Source organism: Clupea harengus, chromosome 16 (assembly GCF_900700415.2).
Source record: "Clupea harengus chromosome 16, Ch_v2.0.2, whole genome shotgun sequence".
Lineage (NCBI taxonomy): Eukaryota > Metazoa > Chordata > Actinopteri > Clupeiformes > Clupeidae > Clupea > Clupea harengus.
The window spans coordinates 13,220,782-13,246,369 of NC_045167.1; the positions used below are offsets into that span (position 1 = coordinate 13,220,782).

Genomic DNA, 25,588 nt, shown 5'->3' on the forward strand with positions numbered 1-25,588 from the left:
GAGCAATTACTCCTAAACCCTCCCTGTCAGGTTTTTGGTGCCGCCTTCCATGTGCTTTTCCAACTCTCTGAGCGGTGGTGGGAAGTTAGCGGTGTCTTATCTATGCTTCACAAGGCCTAAGTTGAGTTCAAGGAGGCACTGTGGACAAGGCTGCCCAACTTCAGCAGCTGCAGCCACAGCACTTTTTCAAGTACAAAAACCTCCATCCCCCAAAAAAAGGCTGGCAGGATCTAGGATTCCACAGGAGAGAACATACAGCTCAAGGAGAGACCTAGAGATGTAGAGGTATTAGAAGCTCCTGACCATTTGACTTGTGCGTAAACCTCTTTTTAAAAGTGCTTCAGTACTGTGTGGGATTATGTTGTTCATTTTTACAAAGCCAGTCCTTCCACTCCATGTTTCTCCCTACTTACAGGCAAATGGCACATTCATATACACACACACTTCTAAGACGCTATCTCCGAAGCAATTAATAAGCCAATCAGCTGGCAATAAATCAAGCCAGTGCTTAACGCACCTCTTGATGTAACCCCTAATCCCCTTATTAGGAACCAAATGGGCTTTTTCTAATGGATTATAAACAAATGAAGATAGATGTTCGCCGTGTGGACGGAGTCCAGAACACAATCACATGAAACAAAGCTGCTCGTGTAGCGGCGTGATCCATTATTAGTCGGCGCTGCGCGGGCAAACAGCTGGCCTGACTCACTGTTCTTTCCTTTTTCTCTTTTTTTGTTGTTTTTTTTTTTGTTTGTGGCTGTCGGGCCGCTGACACAAGAGATGAAATATGTCTAATGAGCTTTCAAGAAGCTGCACTGCACACCACGGCCCTTTATGATGGTAATGGTGCGGTGGTGAGAGCAGAGGCAAACTCAAGGAGGGGAGACTGAAAGGGTTGGAATGTAAGCATACCCCCCCACACACACACACACACACACACACACACACACACACACACACACACACACACACACACACATTCACGTAGACACACACACATTCACGTAGAGACACACAAACACACACACACACACACATACTGATATACCTACACACCCAACACTGCACTCGCAGGCGCATTCACCTACCCTTACTCACACTCTCAAACACACACACTCACGCATACGCTTACACACTTATGCTTATTCATAGACTTGCTCTCATCTGCACACTCAGTGTCGCACGCACACACACACACACACACACACACACACACACACACACACACACACACACACACACACACACACACATACACACACACACACACACACACACAGTGAGACACAGTGAGACACAGACACATACAGTATTTCATTATATGATAAGAACAGAAGCCTGCCGCTCCCCATGGTTTATAAAAGAAGCGATGACCTCTCCTCAATGTGACGAGCCCATGGAAAGAGGAATTAAATATGAACAGACCTTGGAGAGAGCGCTTAAAGAGAGAGTGAGAGGGAGGAAGAGACGGACGCAGGAAGTGAATATGCTAATCTCTCACAACCAAGGGCATTGGTAGTCGCAGATCAGGGGGGGAAAAAAGGCGTATTAATCAATGGCACCACCTCAGAAAGCTGTATAAAATTGTTCTCCTCTAAGGCTTGCTGCAGTTTCCTCCACCCCCCCTTCCCACAGGTGTCTCTGCCCTGCCGCTTAGTGTTCCTCCATTAGTGCTTTACAAACACTGATAGAACCTGCCCCAACCCCAACCCCAACCCCACCACCTCCACCTCCACCACGACAACACACTCCTCCCAACCAACCCCATAAACGTCCCCGTTCAGTTGGAAATGGTTGTCACAGGCATCCACAAACAGCCTCTTTTTTTTTTTTAAGATAAGTGCCGGCATTCACAAGAGGATAATCCTTCCACCCCACCCCAAAGGTTGTTTTTTATGCTGTGGGTCCCTTCCACTCCATTCTGGAACACCATTTGAAGATGCCCTCCTGTCTCCAGCCCCTGTGCCTGTACACAGCACTGTACCAGCACTCCTCTAAAATGCTCAACAATTCCCAGGGAAGGCCTCTGACAGGCAGTCGCTTTAAGAGCACCCTTTTCCCCCATTCCTCCCTGTTTTTTTTTTGCAGCTCACAAAGTGTTCTGATGACGAGATGACTCGCCTAGATTCCTCTCACAAAGCCCTCTCTCCCTCCCTACCTCTCTCTCTGCAGTGACAATAGCCGCCTCCGCTTATCTCTCGCCATCGCGCTCTCCCTGCTCGCGGTTACAGCTTGCTGAGGCAGACGCTTGCCCTTGGCCAAGGTGGTCAATTGAAGCCACGGGAGAACCTGGGCCTCCAATTTAGTCCCCTCGGCCTCTATTTTCCACTGCGGAGCTGGAGATAAATTGGTCTGTGGAGTTTGTCTGGCGGTGTGTGTTTGTGTCTGTGTGTGTGTGTGTGTGTGTGTGTGTGTGTGTGTGTGTGTGTGTGTGTGGAGGTAGGGTCAGGTGATGGGAAAGCTTACGAGAGCACTCAGGGGGACGGTGCTGCTGGTGCCGCTGCGGAGGGTTTGTGCTGGCTCAGGTCTTTTTCTTTTTCTTTCTTTCTCTTCTTTTGTTTTTCTATTTTCTTTTTTTTTTTTCCTGCACACTTCAGGTTGAAATGGCAGTGAAGCCAGATATGTGTTACAGTCAGGGGAAGTGTGTGTGTGTGTGTGTGTGTGTGTGTTTTGTGTGTGTGTGTGTGTGTGTGTGTGTGGTGTGTGTGTGTGTGTGTGTGTGAGAGAGAGGGCGAGAGGGAGAGGGAGGGAGAGAGAAAGAGAATATGGGAGTGTATGGGAGTGAGTGTGTGTGCGTATGCCTGGTTTGTGCAAATATCAAATAAACCCTACTGTCCTGCTAGTGAGGAGATGGTATTTTTTTTCCTTTTACTGCAGCAGGGTGACCAGTTTCCTCTCTAAGGCATTTGGCCCATCTAGCTTGTGCAGGGGAGGAAATTGCCAGATGCACAACACAGGCGTTCCCTGTGAATTGGCCATGCACTCCCGTTGGGAATCTTGAATTTTGAAATGATTTTGTTTTGCAGGCATAGCGTTGACATATCCAGAGAAAGCAGCAAGGAACAGCTACTGTCCTGGAAATAAAAAACCTGTTGAAGGACGCTGAAAGATGTCTCAAAAACTCTCAGCCACCTGTGCTTGACCCATTTACAGTTTCATTTCTGTGACTTTTTTTCCTGATAGGACCACCTTGCAGTTCACATTTGCTTCCCTGTGCCCTTCGCCACTTTCTGCACTTGTTGGACGTCCTGTAGTTCTTTTTTGGACTCAAACTCATCTGTATCTACCAATGTTTCAACAGATCTGTCTTAACTGCTAGTCTTGCCCTCTGTCTCCCCCTGCAGGCAGTACTACGAAATTCTGTACAACACGCCGGACGAGCTGCTGAACCTGGTGGTGGACCAGGGCGTGCGCTACACCGAGCTGGAGTACACCAACGCACTGAGCTTGCTGCACCGCAGCCAGACGGGCGTTGGCGACCTCACCGTGCAGAACGTGCGTCTGCAGCGCCTCAAGGAGCTCATCTGCGAGCAGGCGGCCATCAAGCAGGCCACTAAAGACAAGAAGATCACCACCGTCTGAGGAGAGGAGAGGAGAGGAGGGGTGGAAGAACCACAGAGAATAGACTGATAGATTAATAGATGGACTGATAGGTGAATAGATGGACGGCGGAATGGGATGTGTCTGTAATGCTTTAATCTAACCCTCAAAACACACACATACAGACTTAATGCTTTAACAGTGTCAGCAAGTTACTGAAACTCCGTCTCTATCTTTATATCTTCTTTTTTTTTTTTTTTTTTACTTTCACAGCTACATCATCCTGTTAATGCCTTTTCATGTGGTTTCCTGACTTTGGGTGTTTGTTTGTTCTTACAGTTTATTTATGCATTAACGCAATGAACCGGAAAGTTACTTCCCCAACTGATGGGTATCTAGTGATTTGTACTGCAAGCACCTGACATTTCCTTAATAAGAAGGCCTAGAGAAATAGACACACACGCACACGCACACGCACACTAACTAGATAAATCCTTAGATCATGCTCTGCTGGACCTGGCTTCACTTTGTAGTGCTCGGGGACTGTATGGCTCCGGCTTGGGGCCATTTTCATCTCATTTTCTCTGTAATATCAGAGCGCAGCGCGGCCATGCCGTTTCCTCCTCAGCGTTTCCCAGCCGGCCCTGCAGGCCCGTGCCCGGAATTGCCAATGCCAGATTAGAACCATTTGAATTATTATCGGGCGAATAGTATCGTGTGGCCTCGCATTTTTGTTGATTCACTCCGCTCCCTGGAGACCAGGATATGGAAATCGCCACACGCTCATTTAGCCACAGATTCTTTAGTTTTTTTTATTTTCTTGTTCATATTCTTTTACTACTTTGTTTCCCGCAATTTCTTAATCTTCTTTATTTCAGCCTGTAGTTTCCAGTTGAAGAAGGTGGGGTGGGGGCGGAGAGTAGATTTCAGTGCTGACCATTGCAGCATAGAGACTCATTTGGAATGCAAGAGCCAGCCTCGATGCAGTGTAAACACAGTTCATACAAGGATGGTATTACAAAATGGATGCTCGCTATCCACCTATGACTGTAATTTGGGTCCTCTCTTAAAAGCCACTGCGTTCCCTCGCTTAAGCAAATGCTAACGCTAATGCACATACTCCAGCACAGAGCCACAAATGATTTGTCTGTTATGCTCCCTTGGCATTTTTAGTTAATTAAGTGTGTGGAGAAAAGTACTTAACAAAAGACAGAAAAAAGGGAAGAGGGGAAAGAAAGAGAGCCTTGTCAGGAGAAGGGAGAAAGAAGTGAAAAGCACGAGGCACGAGGCAGGGATGCTCTTCCCAGAAAGTGCCGGAACGATCCATCATAATGACTCAGCCCCGAAATCAATGAGGGAGCAAAGGCAGCCACAGGGATTAACATGAGGCAAACAATCTTTCATTTATGTTGCTGATCTAAATCTTAAGGAGAGCCTTTCACTGCTGTCAAGCCAGGTTGAGGGTTTTTTTTTTTGGGGGGGGGGGGGGGGGGGGGGGTCAAAGGGCAGGAAGAGACAAGTGAGGTGTGACCAGAGGTATGACAGTGCCAAGCCTGACTGAGAGCCTGCACATGAGCGGCCTCACTGGAGAAAGGGAGAATAGGAAAAGAGAGAAGGGGGTTGTAAGGGTGTTTGTTCCCACACAGCTCATGTGTCAGCAAAGGCTTTTGTTTTGTTCTGGTTATATTCTTTCAGTTTTTGTTGCTCTTTTGTAAACATTACCTATGGAACCACGTTTTGTTTTGCACAACACTAATTAGGACACCTGTTGAATTGCTTTTTGCATATGAATGTACTTCTTGTGTGCCTGCATGGCATAGGATTAATTAAAAATGATATTTCGAACCTTAAAATGTACATTAAAAATCTTGGATGAGATGATCTAAATAGCACTCTGTGCATCCCAGGCCTATAAACATTTAATTCTCGATGTTACTGATTTGCCAATCCATGTTTGTGTAAAAGAAAAAGTAAAAACAGCAACAATAAACAATTGAGATGACAGAATTGTCTGGTGTTTTGTGTTGTATGTGAGCCCACTGCTATCTTGACTGTGTTTACGTATCTTTTCAACAGTGCTAAGACGTTTTTGTTTTTGTTTTAGTCACTCTAACAGGGACTCTGAGAGGCAGTGCGTACATAATCAGGCTTACAACTATTAAAAATGGCAACAGCATTTTTTTGTCAGTGATGTTTACACAAACTCAAAAAACTGGTTGGGAAACAAGTGCTCTTTTGTATCAAATCATGATGTTTTCATCTTTTCTTTACTCGCCAGGGTTTCTAGTATGGGTAGTTAGTATGTGTTTTTTGTGTGATTGTTCGCTTGGTTGTTTATACTTGGTTGATTAACTTTGTTTTTGATTGAGCGTCAGTCTAAACGCATCCCGATTACCTTCCGTATTTCTGCACATGCCTTGCCCCATCAAGCGACCAAGGGACAAATAAACTACAAATCCCATAACTACCTTCGCAGTTCTAGGTTTGGTTACTAGGTAACGAAAAGAACACAGTTCAAGAGAGGTGTTGACTCTAGCTTCTGACTAGGTGTAACTTAGCTATCCGTTTTAGCTTGTCCAACCATCTAATTTTAGATTTCGGGTAGAAAACACAACAAGTAGAAGTTGTAGATGTTAAGTGTCAAAAATGACAGCTGCAGTTTCACCCCTATATTTGCAGCAAAGCTCACCGACATACTCTCCTGTATCACTAGACTCTGTCATTCCCCATGGGTCACTGCCTGAAGGGTGCAGGGATGTGCATCCATTTTTAACCACACCTGGGTCTCCCTTAAGTCCCCGAAGGTACACAGACACGTTTTCTACATCTGAAGACGAAGACGAGGAACACATGGAGGTAGATGTTAGATCATTCATGATTATTTTTGTAGTTATCTAACGTTATCTCTATCTCTGAAGGCTACCCTAGATGTAGCCCAACCCAGTTGTCACTAACCTATTCAAAATCTAATATGTAGCGTTAGCTGCAATAGTAGCCTAGGTCATAGCGGTTACAAGCAAACTGTTGCATGTTGATAAGATAAATCTCAATGCAGAAATGAAGTAATTGATAATCACGAATTTATTGTACCAGATGAAGAATAAAGGGGAGCTAACTAAAGAAGAAGTGGCTGACTGCTTATCCAACCTTGGACTTTCTGCGACTGGACTCCAGCACGTCTACCAGTTTCTCTCTGTTCCAGTAAGGCAATGAAAACACAAGACCTAAATCTCTTTTGCTACGCTGCTGCATTATCCATGGCCAACTCAATATCACCCCATTAGAGCACACAAGCTATTACATATAGAGATTTACTATAAAAAATATGGTTATAAAATCATTACTCTGTTCTCTGTACCATTTGGAAAAAGAAAAAAAACCGCCTTTGAGCTCTGAGGTCGATTTATATTAAATTTGTGGTGTACCCTGTCTTGGTCTCAGATGTATTTTCCCCTCTGTTTTATGTGTGCCTTAATTAAATCTGTGATTCTATGTTTTATCTGCCTGCAGGGACGCAGTCTGTCTAACATATCCATTCTCTGCAATTATGTCCACCTTCAGAAATTAGAGCTTCCACGCAATAAGATAAAAGGTATGACTGTAATTTGATTTAAAAATACAAACAATAGTCTAAACTGCAGTGCCTCTATGTGCAGCCTCTGGTCATGTAAGCTAATGGTATTCATTCGGGTGGGTCATTAATGTTATTAATTTGCCTCATGCATCTTCTTGAATTGGTTTGCTTATTTTCCTGACATCGTCCTTCATGCTTCTTTGGCGTTGCGTGGGGAAGAAATAATCACCGTTGTGAGTAGTGTTGCCATCCCCATCCTTCTTAGTTATCTAAAGCTGCTAATGTTGTGTGACTGCTAGATCTATCCTGTGTAAGCCACATGCCATACCTCATAATCCTCGACGCATCGCACAACGAACTCACCGACTTCTTTGGATTCAAGCCACCCAAAAATCTCAAGGTGGGACCTTCAACTGACAGGGAAAGACAAAGTTGTATCTTTGCCCAGCTTTGTACGCTTATCATAAACCTCCAGTGTTCTGTGCCTTCCACAGCACTTCACAGCTACTAAATATTCATCCTTTGAGTTTATAGATAGAAGCAGAAGTCACTGATATAATTAAGCATTGCCACTGCTGTCACATTAATGCTTGTGTTGTTACTCTGATGTGCTTTAATTATTTACGGTTTGGGTGTCGCAGGAAGTAGATTTTTCCCACAACCAGATATCTGAGATGAAGGACTTGTCTGCCTACTCCTTCCTGAAAAAAATCAACCTCGACTGTATCCTTTTTATAGACTGTTGAAGTTTAGTTTACTCAATTTCTACATGTGCTGATGAGTCCTTCAGTGATGTCAGGATCATCAGTAACTTTGGCCACTGTCAGGATTCAACACTCACACATAAATGCCTTACATTTTTGTTTAGTTAACTGCTTGACCTCCCTGTTCAGATAACCACTTCCAAAAGATCCATGGACTGGACAAGTGTGCCAGCCTCACCCATCTCAGCCTGGCACACAACCAGATCTCCTGCATCGGCGGTCTGGACAACCTGCCACTGAAAGAGCTCTGCCTGGTAGGCATGACAAGGCCCTCTATTGCATTATTATTATTATTATCAGATCCTGCTCCATTAATGTTACATTTTTAAAATGACAGTTTTGGGAAATATGTTATAGAATATACATATAGTATTATGGGGTACCGTTGCTTTGAGGGAGGAAAAGCCTTACACTGGGGCCCTCTTCCAGGGCTCTGCAATTGTCAACTACCATCTCAGCACAGTTGAAATGTATTAACCAATCAGGAAACGTTCAAAGAGATGATCATCCCTGCCTGCCAAATTATTTTGTTATGTGCACCATATTGAAGGGAGGTCATGGACTCTGCATGATTACTGCTTCTGGCAGAAGTCTGCAAGAAGTGCTAGCATTTTTTAAAGGCTTTAATGTCATGTGGAGTCATATCTGTGAGCAGGATAAATCTGGCTTTGGTGTTTTGTATCAAAGACTAGCGTTATTGAGCTCCACAGTATAAAAGGACTGTAGAGCTCTCTGCTTTTAATTCAGCGTTCGTGATGTGTCTCCTGTGGCCTAATTAACTGCTGCTGCCTAACCTGGTGACATGTTGTCATTTATTTTGTCTTCTCCCACAGATCCTTTGTTTACACTTCACCTTGGTGTATTCACTGCCTCACCTGTCATCCAGATTATTCCATGGTGTCATCAGTTTATTTTTTTTTTGTGTGTTTTTTTCCCTAAAAGACTTCCTTTCAATGTTATCTACCAACGCTATCACTCTGGTGCTTTCTAAGTTTTTGTGACAGCATGAGTGTGTTTTAAGGTGGGGGGTGGATTGGGATTTGTTCATTGTTTTCCTCTGCAGTGATATTCAGGCTGTATAATTTAGCGCTCAGTCTTTACTAGATGCAGGCTGAAGCAGGGCTAACGTGAGCAGGTGTTGAAGCCCACCATATGGCCGGCCAGCGTGCCTCCAGACCCTTGCCACTCTACTCAAGGGTGTTTGTGTTGTTCTTTATCAAAGTGATTCTTCATCGTCAGCAGCACACACAGGCCCCCACATCCTCCACCCACCCGCCTGCACCGTGCACTCGTGGTCCCAAGGGGCCAGCTGCCGGTGTGAAGGAAGCTGGACCACGTTCAACACACAGTCTCTCACAACACACACACACAATCTCTCTCTCTCTCTCTCTCTCTCTCTCTCTCTCTCTCTCTCTCTCTCATTCCACCTCTCTCAGGCAGTTTGGCCTTGTCGGCCTCTCTCCCATGCCGGCACACTCCTAACAGCGTGCTGCTGTCATCTGCATCCTTTCTCAGCCCGTTACACTCCAGCTCCGGAACCTCCCAGGCCCCCAGCGGTCACTAGCCCCCGCTGTGGGCGTCTCGCTGCCAGGCAGGGGTGCAGGCAGAGGGGTCTTGGGGGCCAGGGCCAGGAGCTGGAGCTGAATGACAGGCATGGTGGAGGAAAGGAAAGCAAGGGGATGGTCTCTGGCAGAGGGGAAGGGGCTGGGCAGAGGGGAAGCATGTTGCCTCCTGACGGGTTGGCACGGCTCTCCCCTCGCTGCGCCAGCTGTTCACCTGTCAGTCGTCACCTGTCAGCGGAGGCAGAGCCGAGCAGAGCCTGGCCTGTCACTCACGGACATGCCGGGGGAAAGTTTCACATTCTTACAGATGGGGCACAGAGCACTTGAGTTAACTTAAGTCTGCGACTGAGTGTATACAGTGGCATGCAAAAGTTGCACCCCTGGTCATAATTTCTGTTACTGTGAAGAGCAAAGCAAGTAGAAGATGACATGATTTCCAAAAGCCACAAAGTTGAAGATGACACATTGCTTTAAAACAAAAAAGGGAGATGGCCCGCAGCAAAAGTTTGGCCACCTTGCATGGTCAGTAACACCCCTTTTGGCAAGCATCACAGCTTGTAGATGCCTTTTGTCTTACAGGCTTCTAGTTACGTGAGATTCTTTGACCGTCTTGCACACACTGCTCTTCTGAGGTCTATCCATAGATTTTTTATGGTGTTCAGATCAAGGGACTGTGAGTGCCATGGCAAAACCTTCAGCTTGCTCCTATCAAGGTAGTCAATTTTGAGGTGTGTGTTTAGGATGACTATCCTGTTGTAGGAGCCATCCTCTTATCATCTTCAGCTTTTTTTACAGACGGTGTGATGTTTGCTTCCAGAGTTTGTTGGCATTTAATTGAATACATTCTTCCCTCTACCAGTGAAATGTTCCTTGTGCCATTGGCTACAACACTTGCACATGCAAGCCCAAAGCATGATCAATCCAGCCCTGTGCTAACAGTCAGAGAGGTCTTCTTTTCATTCAAATCTGCACCCTTTTTTCGCCAAACCTACCTTTGCTCATTGTGGCCAAAAAGTTCACAGGACTTGCATAAAGCTCGTTTAGATGTTCCTTTGCAAACTTCTGGCGCTGAATTTTGTGGTGAGGACACAGGATAGGTTTTCTTCTGATGACTCTTCTTCTGATGAGCCTGCTGAATGTTCCCAAAGGTGTTTTGCAGAGTCAAACAGGGATTTAGCAGTTTTCTCTGAAAGTTTTCTTGGTCTTCCAGACCACAGCCTCCAACGTTCCTGTTAACTGCTATTTCCTAATTATATAATGAGCTGAGGAAACGGCTACTGAAAATGCTTTGCTAGCTTTTTATAGCCTTTTCCTGCTTTGCGGACATCAATTATTTTAATTTTCAGAGTGCTAGGCAGCTGCTTAGAGGATCAATGGCTGCTGATTGTTTGGGTGAGGTTTGAGGAGTCAGAGTATTTATAAAGCTCTGAAATTCGCATCCTGCACTTGGCCTTTCCTAATGATCATTGTGAACAAGCCACAGCCATAACAAGCTAATTAAGGTCTGAGACCTTGCTAAATGTTATCTGAGAGCTCAAATCGCTTAGGGTGCCCAAAAGTTTGCACAGTGCTCCATTCTTTTCTTTTTGTTCCACTCTTCACTCTTTTTAAAGTGGTACAAACAAAAATAACACACAAATCTTTCTTAAAATGCCTTTTGGAGATGTTCATCTTCTACTCTCTTCTAAACTATTCACAGAAACAGAACTTTTGACTAGGGGTGCCCAAAATGTGCCTCATATCTGGGTGTATTGCAGCCTTATCTTGTCTTGGCATGACGTGTGTGTGTGTGTGTGTGTGTGTGTGTGTGTGTGTGTGTGTGTGTGTGTGTGTGTGTGTGTGTGTGTGTGTGTGTGTGTGTGTGTGTGTGTGTGTGTGTGTGTGTGTGTGTTTGGTGACATGTCTCATTCAGAGAGGTAATCTGATCCAGGCCATTGAGAACCTGCAGACCCTGTGGGCCCTCCAGGTGTTGGACCTGGCCTGCAACCGGATCCAGAGCCTCTCTGGCCTGCAGAACCTCCACCTCCTGGGCTCTGTTAACCTTGAGAATAACCGGGTACAGTTAAACCCCTCCCCTCTTCTTTTGCTGAAGCAAGTGGTCAATAACTCAGACTTTCAGAGCAGCGGGTGAATGTAATATTTAATATGTATGTGTGAACTAAATATGTATTCTATTTCTAAGACTAGCAAGAACTGCGTTTTTTGTCCATATGTCCAATTTTTATTGTAGTGTATGAATTATACAGGTTAATAAGTGTATGAACTCATACATCTTACTTATGGCTGCTATTTTTCTTTTTGTACTCCATGTGTCCCTTTATATACATTCCCTCCCACTGATACAGATCAGTGAGATCAAGGAGGCCACCCACGTCCATGACCTGCGGTTACTGAGGACACTCAATCTGAAGAGGAACCCAGTCCAGGTTACATCTCACAACCTCCACTCATCCACCACCAGTCAGAGTGGCCTTACATCTCCAGCCTTTTTCACTGCAATCTTTCAGAATGGTGCTTGGCTGTCACAGGGAATGTGCACATGAATGTATCTCTATCTCTCTCTCTCTCTCTCTTCCACCCTTCCAGGATCAGCCAGACTATCGGCTGGCTGTGATCTTCCTGCTCCAGCCTTTGACAGGCTTAGATGAGCAGAAGGTGACGGCTGAGGAGAAGGTACAGGGCGTGTGCTCCCGAGGTTCTTCATGCTTCACTTGAGGGGAAAGTTCACGAGGGTGTAGGCTGGGTAGCCATTTTAAATACTGCATTTATGAGACTCAATCAGGGATACAGTAATGTACTGTATGTCTATATGAGTCATGACACATTGAGGTAGTTTGTACAGTACAGTAACACAAGGGGCTTGCAGGCTGAACCCTTGTATCTTTTTGACATGGACTGAAACATCTCATCATGCTTAAGTTTTCGTAATTAGCAGAGGTGCATGTGGATGGGGTTCTCCTGCCCATCATAGTGCTGGCTTCTTTTTGACCTATCAGTTCTTCTGTTCAATCCTGTTCTAGTAATGGTGTTTATAGTCTTTTGTTATCGATAGGAGAGTGGAGAGTAGACAGGAAGCAAGTGGGAGAGAGATGGGGAGTGGGCTGAGGAAATTACCTCATGCCGGACTCGAACCTGATCCCCGTGGGCACTGAACTAGTATATGGTGTGGGATGCCGACGCTATGGCTCTCCCCTAGCTGAACGTTTTACCTTTCAATGAAGTTCTAACTTTTCTCAGACAGTTTATTCAACACCCCCCAGGCTGTTTTTGCGAGGGTCTCATCAGCACTGGAATGAGTAATATGGGGCTCGGTATAAAGCCAGCCTGACCTTTACCAGGCATCAAATGCCTTTTCTCCCTCCACCGCTCCTCCACCGCTGCTGCGGGCTGTCCAACCCCCACAGGTGTCCTCCGTCAATAAGTACGACCCACCCCCCGAGGTGGTGGCTGCCAGGGATCACATGACCCACGTGGTGTACCAGCTCATGCAGCCCCAGGTCATCTTGGACAGGTGAGCCAACGGGAGTCCTCATTACCTTCCTGCCGAGTTACATTTCTTCCGTCCCTCCACTGTTAGGGAGATTATTCTTTTCATTTTTTATTATTTTCAAGATGAACGCCCAGTGCCCTTTCTCATCAACCCTCATTAAGTGCTTTGTTTAATGTGGAAGTAAGGCTTTTTTTTCATTCACAACTGTCAAGTAAAGTTTATATTGTGTGCCTGCAAGCAAGGTCACTATCATTAATTGTTAAAAAAAAAAAAAAAAAGGCCTTGCCTATTGGAGTCATGACAGCATGATTTTACTTAGTTATTGTTCTTTTTCACATAGTGATAAATATCTTAAATGTACTGTGAAGGCGTAAGGGCTGTCTTATATGAGTAAGTGCTATATTCAGTATGACTGACTGTATAATTACCAAATATATCATCACAATGTAGACACATACACAACCATATTGATTAATAATGAACTATTCATTTTTGTGGGTAGAGGTACTAGGACTGTCTGATAAGCACTTTGTCTTCATTGATCTTTGTTGCGCTTTTTGTTGGGCCACATTAGCGGTATGGTTTCAGTATCTTTATATTTTAGAAAACAGTAAAAACACATTACCCTTTAAACAATGAAATACTTAAATAGTATAAACGGGCTGACTTGCTTGTCCGGTCCGGGTTACATTCACACAGTCAAAGCCAAAGCCAAAGCCAAGGCAAAGAATGCTAGATACTTTACAAAGACATTTAGCATACGCAGTGCTGAATAGAGACTGTACTAAGACATTTTGCATACGCAGTGCCGAATAGATACTTTACTAAGACTGACCTTATTTTGAGGCCATAACAGTCAAGACAAAATGTACGCATGCAGTCAGAATGTGAATAAATATTACACTGATTAAAGGGGATGGGGTGGGGGGCTCACATATGGGCCCAGACCTGGTCAGTGTATGTAACCTTGTGCAGTCCTGCAGGCTCTTGTGAGTAAGGTCAGTGGCCAGTCAGCCATGCTTTAATGCGACACCTCTCTCCTGTGGCTCAGCACGCTGCCCAGTCTGGACACGCCCTACCCCATGCTGATCCTCACGGGCCCGCAGGCCGGTGGCAAGAGAGAGCTGGCCCACAAGCTGTGCCACGAGTTCAGTGACTTCTTCGCTTACGGGTGAGTCTCTCTGGAGCTGCCTCGCCTCCCCCTCGCTCCCTCCCTCCCTCCCTCCCTCCTCACTGCACTCAGATCAGGTGCAGGAGTCAGAGAAGAGTCAGATTTAACATGGCCACATGTAACCTGAACATGATCACTTTAACCCAGTGTCCACAGTCAGAGCTCAGTACTGGTATGTCAGATAGGTACATAGAAAAGGGTTATGACCTTCAGGATGTGAAATGGCACAGGAGGATGACCATTTCCACTGACCTGGCATCTGATCTAGTGTTATTCCTCTCTCTCTCTCGCTCTCTCTCTCTCTCTTGCTCCATCTCTCTCTCACTCCATCTCTCTCTCTCTCTCTCTCTCTCTCTCTCTCAATTTAATTCAGTTAAATTCAAAGTGCTTTGGCATTTGTATTATCAAAGCAGTCATACAAAGGATAAGGAATAAAAAGAACAAGAAATCGAAATGGCAGCATATACAGTATATACATTTTCTCTCTCTCTTTCTCTCGTAAAGCATATACATCTAAATTATGGATAATAAAAAATAACAATCCTTTTGTGAATAAATGAAAACTGGCCATATACTTTGGATTTAATGGAGGAGTAAGGGAGACTGGACCCCCCCCCCCACACACACACACACACACACACACACACACACACACACACACACATTCATATTGCTTTTACATAAATAAACACACCTATGCACACAGACACTTTGGGCATACCTGACATTTCTGTAGTGCTTTGTCAAATGTTCTTTTAATGGAAGGCCCTGTGCATTCTCTGCCTCCCATTACTAAAGGTTACACCAGGACTAGACCACATATTTATCTTCCATAAATTACCAACCCACTGAATGCAATAGGAGAACTTGCCTGCAGTGCTGTGTGTTCATGGTTGGTTGGTTGGTTCCAGCTTGTGTGATTTATGAAGTGTGTGTCAGGGTAGCTGATGTTGTCTCATTTGTCTCTCTGCAGTGCTTGCCACACCACTAGGGGGCCTTACTTTGGGGAGGAGGATGGATCTGACTACCACTTTGTCACAGAGGAAGAGTTCCGCCACATGATTCACATGGTGGGTCCAAATGCATACACTCCAGTATCAAATTAACTGATCAACACCTACTCTTTCTTTTCAATAGTACTTTTTCACGGGAGCTGATGAGTGATGAGTATAGAGCTCAATAAATACTCTTGCTGCCATTGACTCTCTGCCTTTTATAGTGTTGTCAAGCCACTCTACCTGTTCAGTCTTGTCTGGTGTACAATGTGTAGTAATTAACAGATACATGTGTAAAAGTAATTGGCAGCAATTTCACAAACTGTACATGACCTCCAAATATTGACTTTCCCGCGAGCAGCATCAGCTGCTGACTTCTTGACATTTGCCACCTTACTTTCCTTGCTCTCTCGGGATCCTCCAACTTGAGTGTGTGTGTGTGTGTGTGTGTGTGTGTGTGTGTGTGTGTGTGTGTGTGTGTGTGTGTGTGTGTGTGTGTGTGTGTGTGTGTGTGTGTGCTTCTGCCGACTTGGCAAAGTGCACTGTAAGGTGTTTTAGTGCACCGTGTGTTGGACTCTTCAAAGGCGAGCAGCTACCAAATATTTGTATGAGAGGGAGGGATGTGTCCCAGATTGGCTCTCCCCGGGGACCCTTAGGTGCTTTCGAAAATGCCTGCCCGGGTTTGCTTTCAACTCCCCCGTCTGGGCCCTCCTCCTCTTCCTCTTCCTCCTCCTCCTCCTCCTTTAAAGAAGCGATTATATAAGTCCAATGTGGTTTGATAAATCGGGGGTTGCTGGGTGATTTAGAGGAGGAAGCCCTTTGATGTGCAATCAGAACCGCATGCTGAAAGCGGAGAGGAAGTGTCACCGCTCAGATTATACAGAGACGTGCGCCGCCCTATCATATGCAGGCAGATGGGCCCCTCCAACGTAAGTATGCACACCTATGCATATGCATTCACATTCATACACACACACACACAAACATTCACACACACACACAAACACACACATACACACACACACACACACTCTCCTGTATGGCCCTGGACCTTTGCTTGCCCAGTAACTGGTCAAATTTTTCCCCAAAAAAATTAACCATCAGTCAGCTGCACACGCTGTCGCTAGAGCAGTTTTTTTTAGTATGTAGTTAAAGCAGTGAAATGCGTAGGTTAGATCATAGTGGTGCCATGCCACCCCCAGTGTTCTTGGCATTTGTGTGTGTGTGTGTGTGTGTGGGTGTGTGTGTGCGCGCTGCAGATTGTACCATCTGTGGGGAGCATATGATGGGGGTGAAGGGGATGCTAGGCAGGTGTGTGTGTGGGGGGTGGGGGGGCACCATCCATAGATCTCTTTTAAGTCTCTGTAACAGAAGCCCTTGGAGAGGCTCGAGGGTTACCTTTGGCTTTGGTGATGAATTGTGGCACAGGGCATAAGTGGGCCCAGCTGCAGGTAGCTGCAGGGGTCAGAGGTGGGGTCGTGCTGAGGGGCTGCGAGGGTGGGGTCCTCTCCTAGCCCTCGGGGTTCAAGAGTTCGACCCTCGGCGGGGGGGTCAGGTAGCACAGGGGCCACGCCGTACTTAAGTTAATCTCTGTGGAAACATCTAGAACATCGGTGGAATGCCGAGCACCTGTAGAATGTTGCGGGTAGAACTTTGAGATGCGTTTTGTGTCACTTCTGTCTTTCTCCCTTTCTATCCCTCTCTTCCTCTCTTTCTGTTTATTTTATTAATGAATCTCTCTCTCTCACCCGGTTTCAGGGCAAGTTCATCCAGACCATGCAGTATTGTGGACACTGGTATGGCCTGTCCGTGGAGGCCATAGAGAGTGTGGCCAGAGAGGGCTTGGCCTGCATTGTGCACATGGAACTGGAGGTATAAGACAATCCCTTCCACACACATCCCAAGAGCTTGTTGCCCAGGTCTCATGCACTAAGCATCAGCACTGACATTTGCGTGTGCGTGTGCGTGTGCGTGTGTGTTCGTGTTCGTGTGCGTGTGTGTGTTGGTTGGCAGGGTGTGTTCAGTCTGAAGAACTCCTACTTTGAGCCACGCTACATCCTGATGATCCCCACCAGCACCGAGGCCTACACCAGGTGCCTGAGGGCTCGAGGCTTCTACACGCGGGCGCAGATAGAGCACGCTGTGGCCCGAATCGACACCTACAGCACTGTCAACAGAGACAAGCCTGGATTCTTCGACAATGTTATCGCCTGTGGTAAGGGACTCAGCATTCACTTATCAAGAAGAAACAGGAGCAGTCTTTTGTGTACTGACATATGTAGTGTGAGAGTGAGATGAGAGAATCCGTCTAGTGAACAGATACCAAAGATCATTAATAAACTATTAGTGTATGAATATCAAGATACATGTCAGCCACAACTATGTGGGCTACTAGTATAATTTAAACTACTTGGATTAGTTGAGCTGTAAAGGTTAATACATCCTGCACCACTGCCAACAGACACCATTAAACTAGCTGGTAACTGTTGGGTTGGGTCTGAAACTGAAAGAGCTACATCAATGTGGAAAAAGAATGCATGATGTGCCAGAATGTGCCAAAAATGTGCCAGATCCTCCAATGGCAAAAGAGGGCATATGATCAAGCAATGGATGGTGCTCCTCTACAGATGACCGCAAGGAAGCCTACCAGACCCTCAAGCAGTTGGTGCAGGAGTACCTGGGTCTGACGGACCGGGAGGGAGGCCTGAGCACCACACCCACCCCTGACAACACCTCCACAGGTGAGGGTCTCACCACCACCCCTGAAGTCTTCTCGTGGTGTGTTACAGGTAGTTAGGTGTAAATTGAACGTTCTGGTGCTGTGTCTTGTTGCTGTGTTTTGCTCAGGTGCCATGACGGCCGACTCTCTGGTGACGGATAGGCTGAAGGAGCCCTCGCCCTACTCCAGGGCTGAGCTCAGTGCCAAAAGCCTGGCTTCCCCTGACGCCGAGCCCCCCCTCTCCCACAGCATGAACTACCGCAACAAGCTACAGGCCGAGCTCACACCGCAGAAGACCTCCGCCGTGAGTCAGGCACAAGGATGACTCGGCATTGCTTTGCTCGAGTCCTCTGACATACATATTCAAACAATCATTTATGCATACAGTGAAATATTCATATTCACTGTTTCTCTTATATAGATTTTGAGTGTACTATGTACAGAATATAATGTAATAAAAATGTCATCTTTATTCATCAAGTTGAAGTTACAGCTGGACTAGCAAGTACCAACAGTACCTGTGTTCATCATTGACCTGCTCTCAGAACAGCCTGAAGAAAAACTGTTTTACAATACGGATTGTTTGTTTGTTTTGGTATGTTTTGCAGGAGCACGCCTCCATCTCCAGACGCCGTCAGTTGGTTCGAGAGGCTCTTATGGGGAAGAGTCCAGCAGCATACTCTCAGCTTTTCAAGAGGTACCACATCTACACTCACCACCATTCTCTCACTGTGTTAAATCATCCTGAGATGCAGCATCTCTTTCAGAGTCTCCCCGGCACAAGAGGACAGAAGGGTTACCTTTCGACTTGCTCCTGGAGTGCCTTTGCCATGAAGTCATGCTCTATGTATTCAGTTGGCAGTCACTGAATTGCAACATGCAGTACAATGCGCGTGTATGTTGCCCAACCTTCAGGGCATAAGGAAGTGTGATCTTTTATCTTGCTGTAGTTTTTCCATGATGAGCCCCTTAGCTGTCAGACAGAATGATCTGGCTTTTCCACCAGCTCACCTTTTGATTGTGTTCGAAAAAATATCAGAGGGTGCAATAAGTCAATCAGGTGTCGCCTTTAACAGCTCACCCTCAAGCAAAGCATTCTCTCATGCGTCAGGTCACAGCTTCAGATTGTGTATTAGTGATTGCCACTGCCACCCTTTAAATGTCTCTATGTTTGTGTGTGTGTGTGTGTGTGTGTGTACGTGTGTGTGTGTGTGTGTGTGTGTGTGTGTGTGTGTGTGTGTGTGTGTACGTGTGTGTGTGTGTACGTGTACGTGTGTGTACGTGTGTGTGTGTGTGTGTGTGTGTGTGTGTGTGTGTGTGTGTACGTGTGTGTGTGTGTGTGTGTACGTGTGTGTGTGTGTGTACGTGTGTGTGTGTGTGTGTTTGTGTGTGTGTGTGCGTGTGCGTGTGGTACAGGTGTGCTCACACAGCTCCATCCTCACTGGTCTCTCCAGGCCGGCATACAGGAGGCAACCTGCCCAACCCAGGTGACGACAGCAGGTCAGTGGGACCCTCCATGACCCCTGACCTCTCCTTTGTTAACTCTCACCTGCTGGCTCTCCGTCTCTGTCCTCACAAACACATTCTAGCCACTGACTGGAGGATCGGTTGGGACTCTTCTGTTGCTAATCTTAAACATTGCTATTGGAACCCTCTAAATATGCTGTAGATCGCTAGTTATAGATCTCTAAATACGCTGTAGATCGCTAGTTTTAGATCTCTAAATATGCTGTAGATCGCTAGTTTTAGATCTCTAAATATGCTGTAGATCGCTAGTTTTAGATCTCTAAATATGCTGTAGATCGCTAGTTTTAGATCTCTAAATACGCTGTAGATCGCTAGTTTTAGATCTCTAAATACGCTGTAGATCGCTAGTTTTAGATCTCTAAATATGCTGTAGATCGCTAGTTTTAGATCTCTAAATACGCTATAGATCGCTAGTTATAGACCTATGACTGGTACTCCTACATTGTTGCGCTAGTTCTACTCTTCCACGTTGTGGTACTCTTACAGCAACTGGTACTATTTGATCTGTGCTGTACTGTCTGCTATACGTTAAAGGCATTGATGAAAGGAAAGACGCAGAGAAAAATCAGCCTGTTTTAAGAATGGCGCATAGCACTCACATTATTAACAATGTTTTCAACTTTATAATTGATTAATTATAAAATAAATGAACTCAGAGGTTCCTTGAAGTAGTATTACATCTAGATGGGAGAGTATGGCAGCAGTTTAACACACCATTCCCTCATTTGCATTCGTGCCTCCACTAATTTTCTGATGTGTGAGCGTATGTTAGCTAGCGCTCTCTTGCCCTGTCGAGGGTTGAAATCTCAGCACACAGAGGCAGACCCCCCCACCCCTCTCCACCCCTCCGCAACCCCACACCCCCACAACCATCTGGGGCTGTGTCCTGGCACTCATAAATTCAGATTTACGACTCTCTCTCTCCCCCTCTGCATTGTGCTCCTTGTCCTCCGTGTATACTCACCCAGCGCAAAAAAAAAAAAAAGCAGGCTGTGCGCGGCTCTCCCCACTCGGCTGTTCATTTGCAGGGCGGCCGCTGACATATGCATCTCCCCGGGATATTTAGGCGCTGCACAAATTCGCCGGCTCAGATGGGGCGCGGCGGCGAAGGCCCCTGCCGCGTGCAGCCATGTGGCACTCATGCATTCCGCTGGGGTTTGGACCCCAAAAGCAAACACAACACTGTTAATTGTGTTGACAGTTTGATGATGTGCTCCTCTTCTTGGAGGCCCCCCGCGCCCCTCTCCCAACCCCCCCGATACACAACTCGGCGGCCCACAGCCATTATGTATTGGGTGTAACGTCCTTTTGAAAATGGCAGTTTAATCACATGCAAGTCACTCACCAGCACTGAGAACTGGCTTCCAGGCCTGTGCATAGTTTTTATTTTTTTATTTTACTGGCAACCCAAGAGACTGAGACAAATCTCTGTAAATGAGTCTGACTCTCGTAACTGTTTGCTTCTTAATGGAGCCTACCTCAGGAGCCACCTGTGGGCAGGTTGTCCTCCGCCGCCATTTTCTACTTGCAGCGCTTAGCTTTAAGAGAGCTCCGATAAAGGATCGTGGCATACTTTAATAAAGACAGCCTACCCACCCCACCCAGCCCCCTTCTGCTAAAGCTGTGTATCTAATTGGCTGTCAGGGAAACGGTGAAAGTGCTTCTTAAAAACTCCTAATAGAGTCTAACAAGCCACAGATGCACCAGAGAGGCACTTCAGCTCTCCGCCCCCTCGCAGTTGGCAAGAGCCTTCTAAGATAATAGATAGGGAAGTGGTGCATTTATGATGAGATTATAACCGTCCTCTGTCATAATTTGGATTTCCCCACACACACACACACACACACACACACACACACACACACACACACACACACACTTTCATTCTTTCTCTCTTCCCACTCTCTTTCTCTCTTTTTCTTTCACGCTCTATCTGTCCATCTCTCCCTCACACACCCCTCAGCGTGGAGGAATCCCACACCAGTTCAGGCCTGTCCATGGGCAGCTCAGCCGGGGCCTTCTCCGCCGCTAGCCCAGCAGCCCGGGGCTCGGACTTGGGCTCGGGGCCTGCCGTTGAACCCCTGGACATCTCCGCTCTGGCAAACCACGACCTGGACGAGGTCAGAGGTAAGTGTCCTCCTGCTCTGTCCTACAGCACCTCCTCCTCCTGCTCTGTCCTACAGCACCTCCTCCTGCAACTAGGTCCTCCACTCTCAAAGGGGGTGCCCTCCTTTAAGTTTCTTTCAGAACTTAGTTTTTGCATGCCTCCTTGGTAATTGTCCAATGAATGTCAAACCTTGTTCAGGAAGTAGGACAGTTGCAGTGCCATTTACCCCCTGTTATGTTGGAGGTTAGAATGCTAATAAGAATTGGGATGCCTACAAAGTTTTTAATGAGCCAAATTATCAAATTATCTTTTCCTCCCATGAGGTGATGACAGATTACTAGCCGCTTAATGCTAATACATAGAGGGGGGAAAATAACAGCATTGGATCAAGTTTATGAATATTATATTTGTGATTTCTTTTATTGGTATGACAGTCATGTATTGGCAATGACAAAGACTGGGCACCTTTATGCAGGCCCTATATCAATGCTAAGACTGTGTAAACTGGGCACCTTTATGCAGGCCCTATATCAATACTAAGACTGTGTAAACTGTATCTTGCAGCTCTGTGTCCTCTAATCCTGTTTCAGGGTTTCTAAGGGCAGATGGCTTTGTCTTTGGTAGAGGAAACAAATGTGATGGTGTGTCACTGCTTGTAACTGGGATTGCCATTCTCCTCTGTAGATCCATCTGAGCCAGGCCTGACCCCCGATGCTCCCCGCGTGGGCGTGTCCGACCATCTCTCCCCCGCCGTGGGTCCCTATCCCACCAGGCCCGGCTCCAACGCCAAACCCATCCTGCCCCCCATCCCGTCAGGCCGCAAGACCGCCGAGCCTGCCCCTGCCACTGCCAGCCAGAGCCAGCCTGCCGACGGCTAGAGAGGAGCTCAGAACCAGCCGCGAAAGGAAAGGGGGGTTTGGCCGGAGGGAGTCAGGAGTTATGAGGTAGTTTAGAGGTGGGATAGGTGCAGTAATCTGTGCGCTGCTGCTGTTGGCTTTTGAAATAAAGTTGGAGCAAAGTCTTAGCCAGGTCCTTTTAGTGGAGGTGTGTTGCACCCTAGTTTAAATTCGCAGCAGGTTGGCACTGTTCCAAATGAACAGGAGGGTCAAACAGAAAATGGGAATTACATACTGCAAATCACACACACACACACACACACACACACACACACACACACCATCTGCACACTGTGCTGTAAGGACAAGCTCTACAGCAATTACTCATTCAGGGACCGTAATAAATAACTAGGACTGCAACTATGCGTGGAAGACTTGAAATTTCCTTTTATTTAAACAAATTGCTGTTCCCCTCCCCTTTATTCCCAATGGGTCTGGGGTTATGTTTCTGTGTGTGCGTGTGTGTACGTGCGTGTGTGTTGTATGTGCCAATGGTGTGTATTGCACAGTTTTTCAAACAGCAAAAAGACTTTACAAAAATATTCGAATTTGGAGCTGAGGTGAAGGTGTAAAATGATGCAAGAAATAAAATGCCCCAAATCTTGTGTAAATACAAAGACTAAAATGTCAACGTTGGCAATTACCTAGAATACTGACATTTTGCTCACATTTAGTTTATATGTCTTTATGAGATCCATATTTAAACTTTGTAGCCTGATTATTTCAATTATAGTGTTTGTGATTTTGAAACACGCTGTTTTGAGGTCAGGACAGACTTGGAGATTTCAAAAAAGAACATAACACAATTAATGTTGTATTTTATTCTTTCCTACATATGCTTCAATTAGATTCAATTCAATCATTAGGCCATTTACAGGTATATTGTTATTTGGAGTTATTTGGAGAAATTTCTTCAAATGGTAAAATAACATTTATCACATTTTGACATTAGGAACATTATTGCGAAGTCAAACTTGTTCAAAATGTCACTAGTGTTGCTGGATGACTGCAAAGAATATTATGTTAATTTTGAAACATCTGGAAATGAAATGTCTGGAAAAAGAACAAATGCATTTTTTTCTGTGTGTAAAAGTTACCGATCACACCTTTGTTTTTCAAATTCAAGGTGACGTTTTTATTGACTGGGTTCATTACCAGTAAGTCAGGTTCCAGCTGAGTGAACAGGTTTGCCAAGGTCTCTGATGAGCAGTGAAACTATTAAGGAATTACCTTGACTGGAAGCGTAGTTGTAAAATGTATTATGTTGTACATTGTTTTTGTTGTTGCCAGTTATATGGGATTGTGAGATTTTGACATACATACAACATTTATTTTTCATCAGAATGCGATAGATTTATTCCATTCCCATATGTTCATTTTAGTGTATTTTTAACATCTTAAAGGCAAATACCGTAAAGTCATCATTCGTGCAAGTTATATATGTGACGGTACAACATGATATATACCACAACAAATAAACCCAATAAAACACACCCTATAGGTAGTGGCAGGAAGGGGAGACGAGGGGGGGAGAACAGAGGACAGACAGAGTACACATCCAGGGGTGTGTTACAGAATCAGATCAAATAATAATAAAATAACAGTAGAATAGTTATATTCGGTTCTATCAGAACTAAATGTGAGCAGAGTTTCAGCATTGCTGAGTGATTGCCAACACTGACATTTCACCCCTTGGGCCATTTTGTTTCTTGCTGTATTAAAAACATGTAGGTACTTATTACAGTGCATATTGATATTTATTGTCAGTGGAAGGAATTCCTACTACATGGTACAATGAAGATGATAAATAGAAGATCATAAATAATGACATTTTGCATGAAAATTCAGCTTCATAGATCATTAGCTTTGTAACCGTGAAGGTATATTACATGTGTTTTTTGAGCTGTGTAGTCTCCTAGATAATATGACTGTACTGTGATGAAACACTTCAATGTTGGTGTTAATATTGACAAAATAAAAATGGGTATAAAAAGCAGCAATTTTATGGGTTGAAAATGGCTGAAAACACCATCTACTGTTTAAAATCATTCTGAACCTTGCAACATAGGATACTGACATAGGGCCTCTTCCAAACCAGCCCTCTCCCCACCCACTCCCACTCCACTGGCACATTCCCATGGAGGGGCCACCATATTAAGGGCCATCCCAAACCAATTAGCAGGGAGTGGAAGTGTGTTATAAAACCCCTCCAACAGCGAGTCTGCATCGATGCAGGCTTCGCGAGCAATCGTTTTTTCGTGTCTGAGCAACTCCTTAACTACCTGTCAGTTGTGTTTCTGGCCGCGGGCCGTATTTGTTATAAAGAGTGATGTACAACTTATCACTGAAACTGACACGAGCTGCTAAAGCACTGAAACAATGGAGAGCAAATGTGTGGGTCTGCATAGTGCAGCGTATGGTAAAGTTAACATAAATAAAACATACAATTCAGCTCCTCACACACTTGATGAAAGGAGGAAATATTGTATATATAAATATATATATAGATATTTCCCAAGGTCTCCCAAAACTTATATTTTATGGTGTTCTTAATATTTATTGTGTTCGTTATTTCAGCGAAACTTGAGTTTGATGTGAATTTCCTTTTTCTATCGAGGGTATCCAAAAGTTTGCCATTATAACACGGCCTATCCCTTCATTAAGAGTCCTCCGCAGCCGCCAGTGTGACTATGAACTAGAGTTCACTCAGTGACTCAGTGATGGGAGTGGGGAGGGTCTGGTTTGGAAAAAGCACCAAACGTCGGCCATTGGGTGCTTCTCTCGCTATTGAAATGGGCGCTCCAGCTCCCCCTGCCTCCACCAATGAGTGTGTATCTTATTTTCATTTGCCGATCGAGACTCATCATTCATAGGAGTTTACACACACACACACACACACACCTCAGCCCCTTGGCCACTTTTGAGCATTTTCCAGAATGATGCAGTGGGTAGAGCTGGGTGTGTGTGTGTGTGTGTGTGTGTGTGTGTGTGTGTGTGTGTGTGTGTGTGTGTGTGTGTGTGTGTGTGTGTGTGTGTGTGTGTGTGTGTGGGTGGGTGTGGGTGTCTGTGTCTGTGTCTGTGTCTGTGTCTGTGTCTGTGTCTGTGTCTGTGTGTGTGTGTGTGTGTGTGTGTGTGTGTGTGTGTGTCTGTGTGTGTGTGTGTGTGTGTGTGTGTGTGTGTGTGTGTGGAAGAAACTTCAGCCTGATCTCCTCAGCGCTGTTGAAGATGTCAGTGTCCGAAAAG

The 25,588-nt window shown here is 45.5% G+C and overlaps 2 protein-coding genes across 5 annotated transcripts in view; both read left to right on the forward strand.

The window, feature by feature from the left end:
• exoc4 (exocyst complex component 4) overlaps positions 1–5,542 on the forward strand; it is a 112,845-nt gene extending 107,303 nt beyond the window's left edge. The window contains exon 18 of the mRNA XM_012824523.3: positions 3,345–5,542. Within this exon, the coding sequence (XP_012679977.2) occupies positions 3,345–3,582 (238 nt within the window). The 3' untranslated portion in view covers positions 3,583–5,542. The remainder of the gene's footprint in view (positions 1–3,344) is intronic.
• Positions 5,543–5,631: 89 nt separating this feature from the next.
• Positions 5,632–24,535, forward strand: lrguk (leucine-rich repeats and guanylate kinase domain containing). 4 transcript variants are annotated; one of them, XM_031583225.2, is made up of 20 exons: positions 5,632–6,396; positions 6,634–6,741; positions 7,051–7,132; positions 7,414–7,514; positions 7,756–7,837; positions 8,008–8,132; positions 11,353–11,496; positions 11,786–11,866; positions 12,027–12,113; positions 12,845–12,951; positions 13,982–14,101; positions 15,075–15,171; positions 16,855–16,968; positions 17,110–17,311; positions 17,724–17,837; positions 17,944–18,119; positions 18,424–18,512; positions 19,232–19,302; positions 21,306–21,469; positions 22,134–22,302. In XM_031583225.2, the coding sequence occupies exons 1-20, from the start codon at positions 6,187–6,189 to the stop codon at positions 22,152–22,154; spliced, it is 2,295 nt and encodes a 764-aa protein (XP_031439085.1). In that variant the 5' UTR covers positions 5,632–6,186; the 3' UTR covers positions 22,155–22,302. The 4 variants fall into 4 exon arrangements, with proteins under 4 accessions (XP_031439085.1, XP_031439084.1, XP_031439087.1 ...); XM_031583224.2 differs by having other exon boundaries at positions 6,058–6,396; positions 19,232–19,315; positions 22,134–24,535; XM_031583226.2 differs by lacking the exon at positions 5,632–6,396 and having other exon boundaries at positions 6,428–6,741; positions 19,232–19,315; positions 22,134–24,535.
• Positions 24,536–25,588: the final 1,053 nt, after the last annotated feature.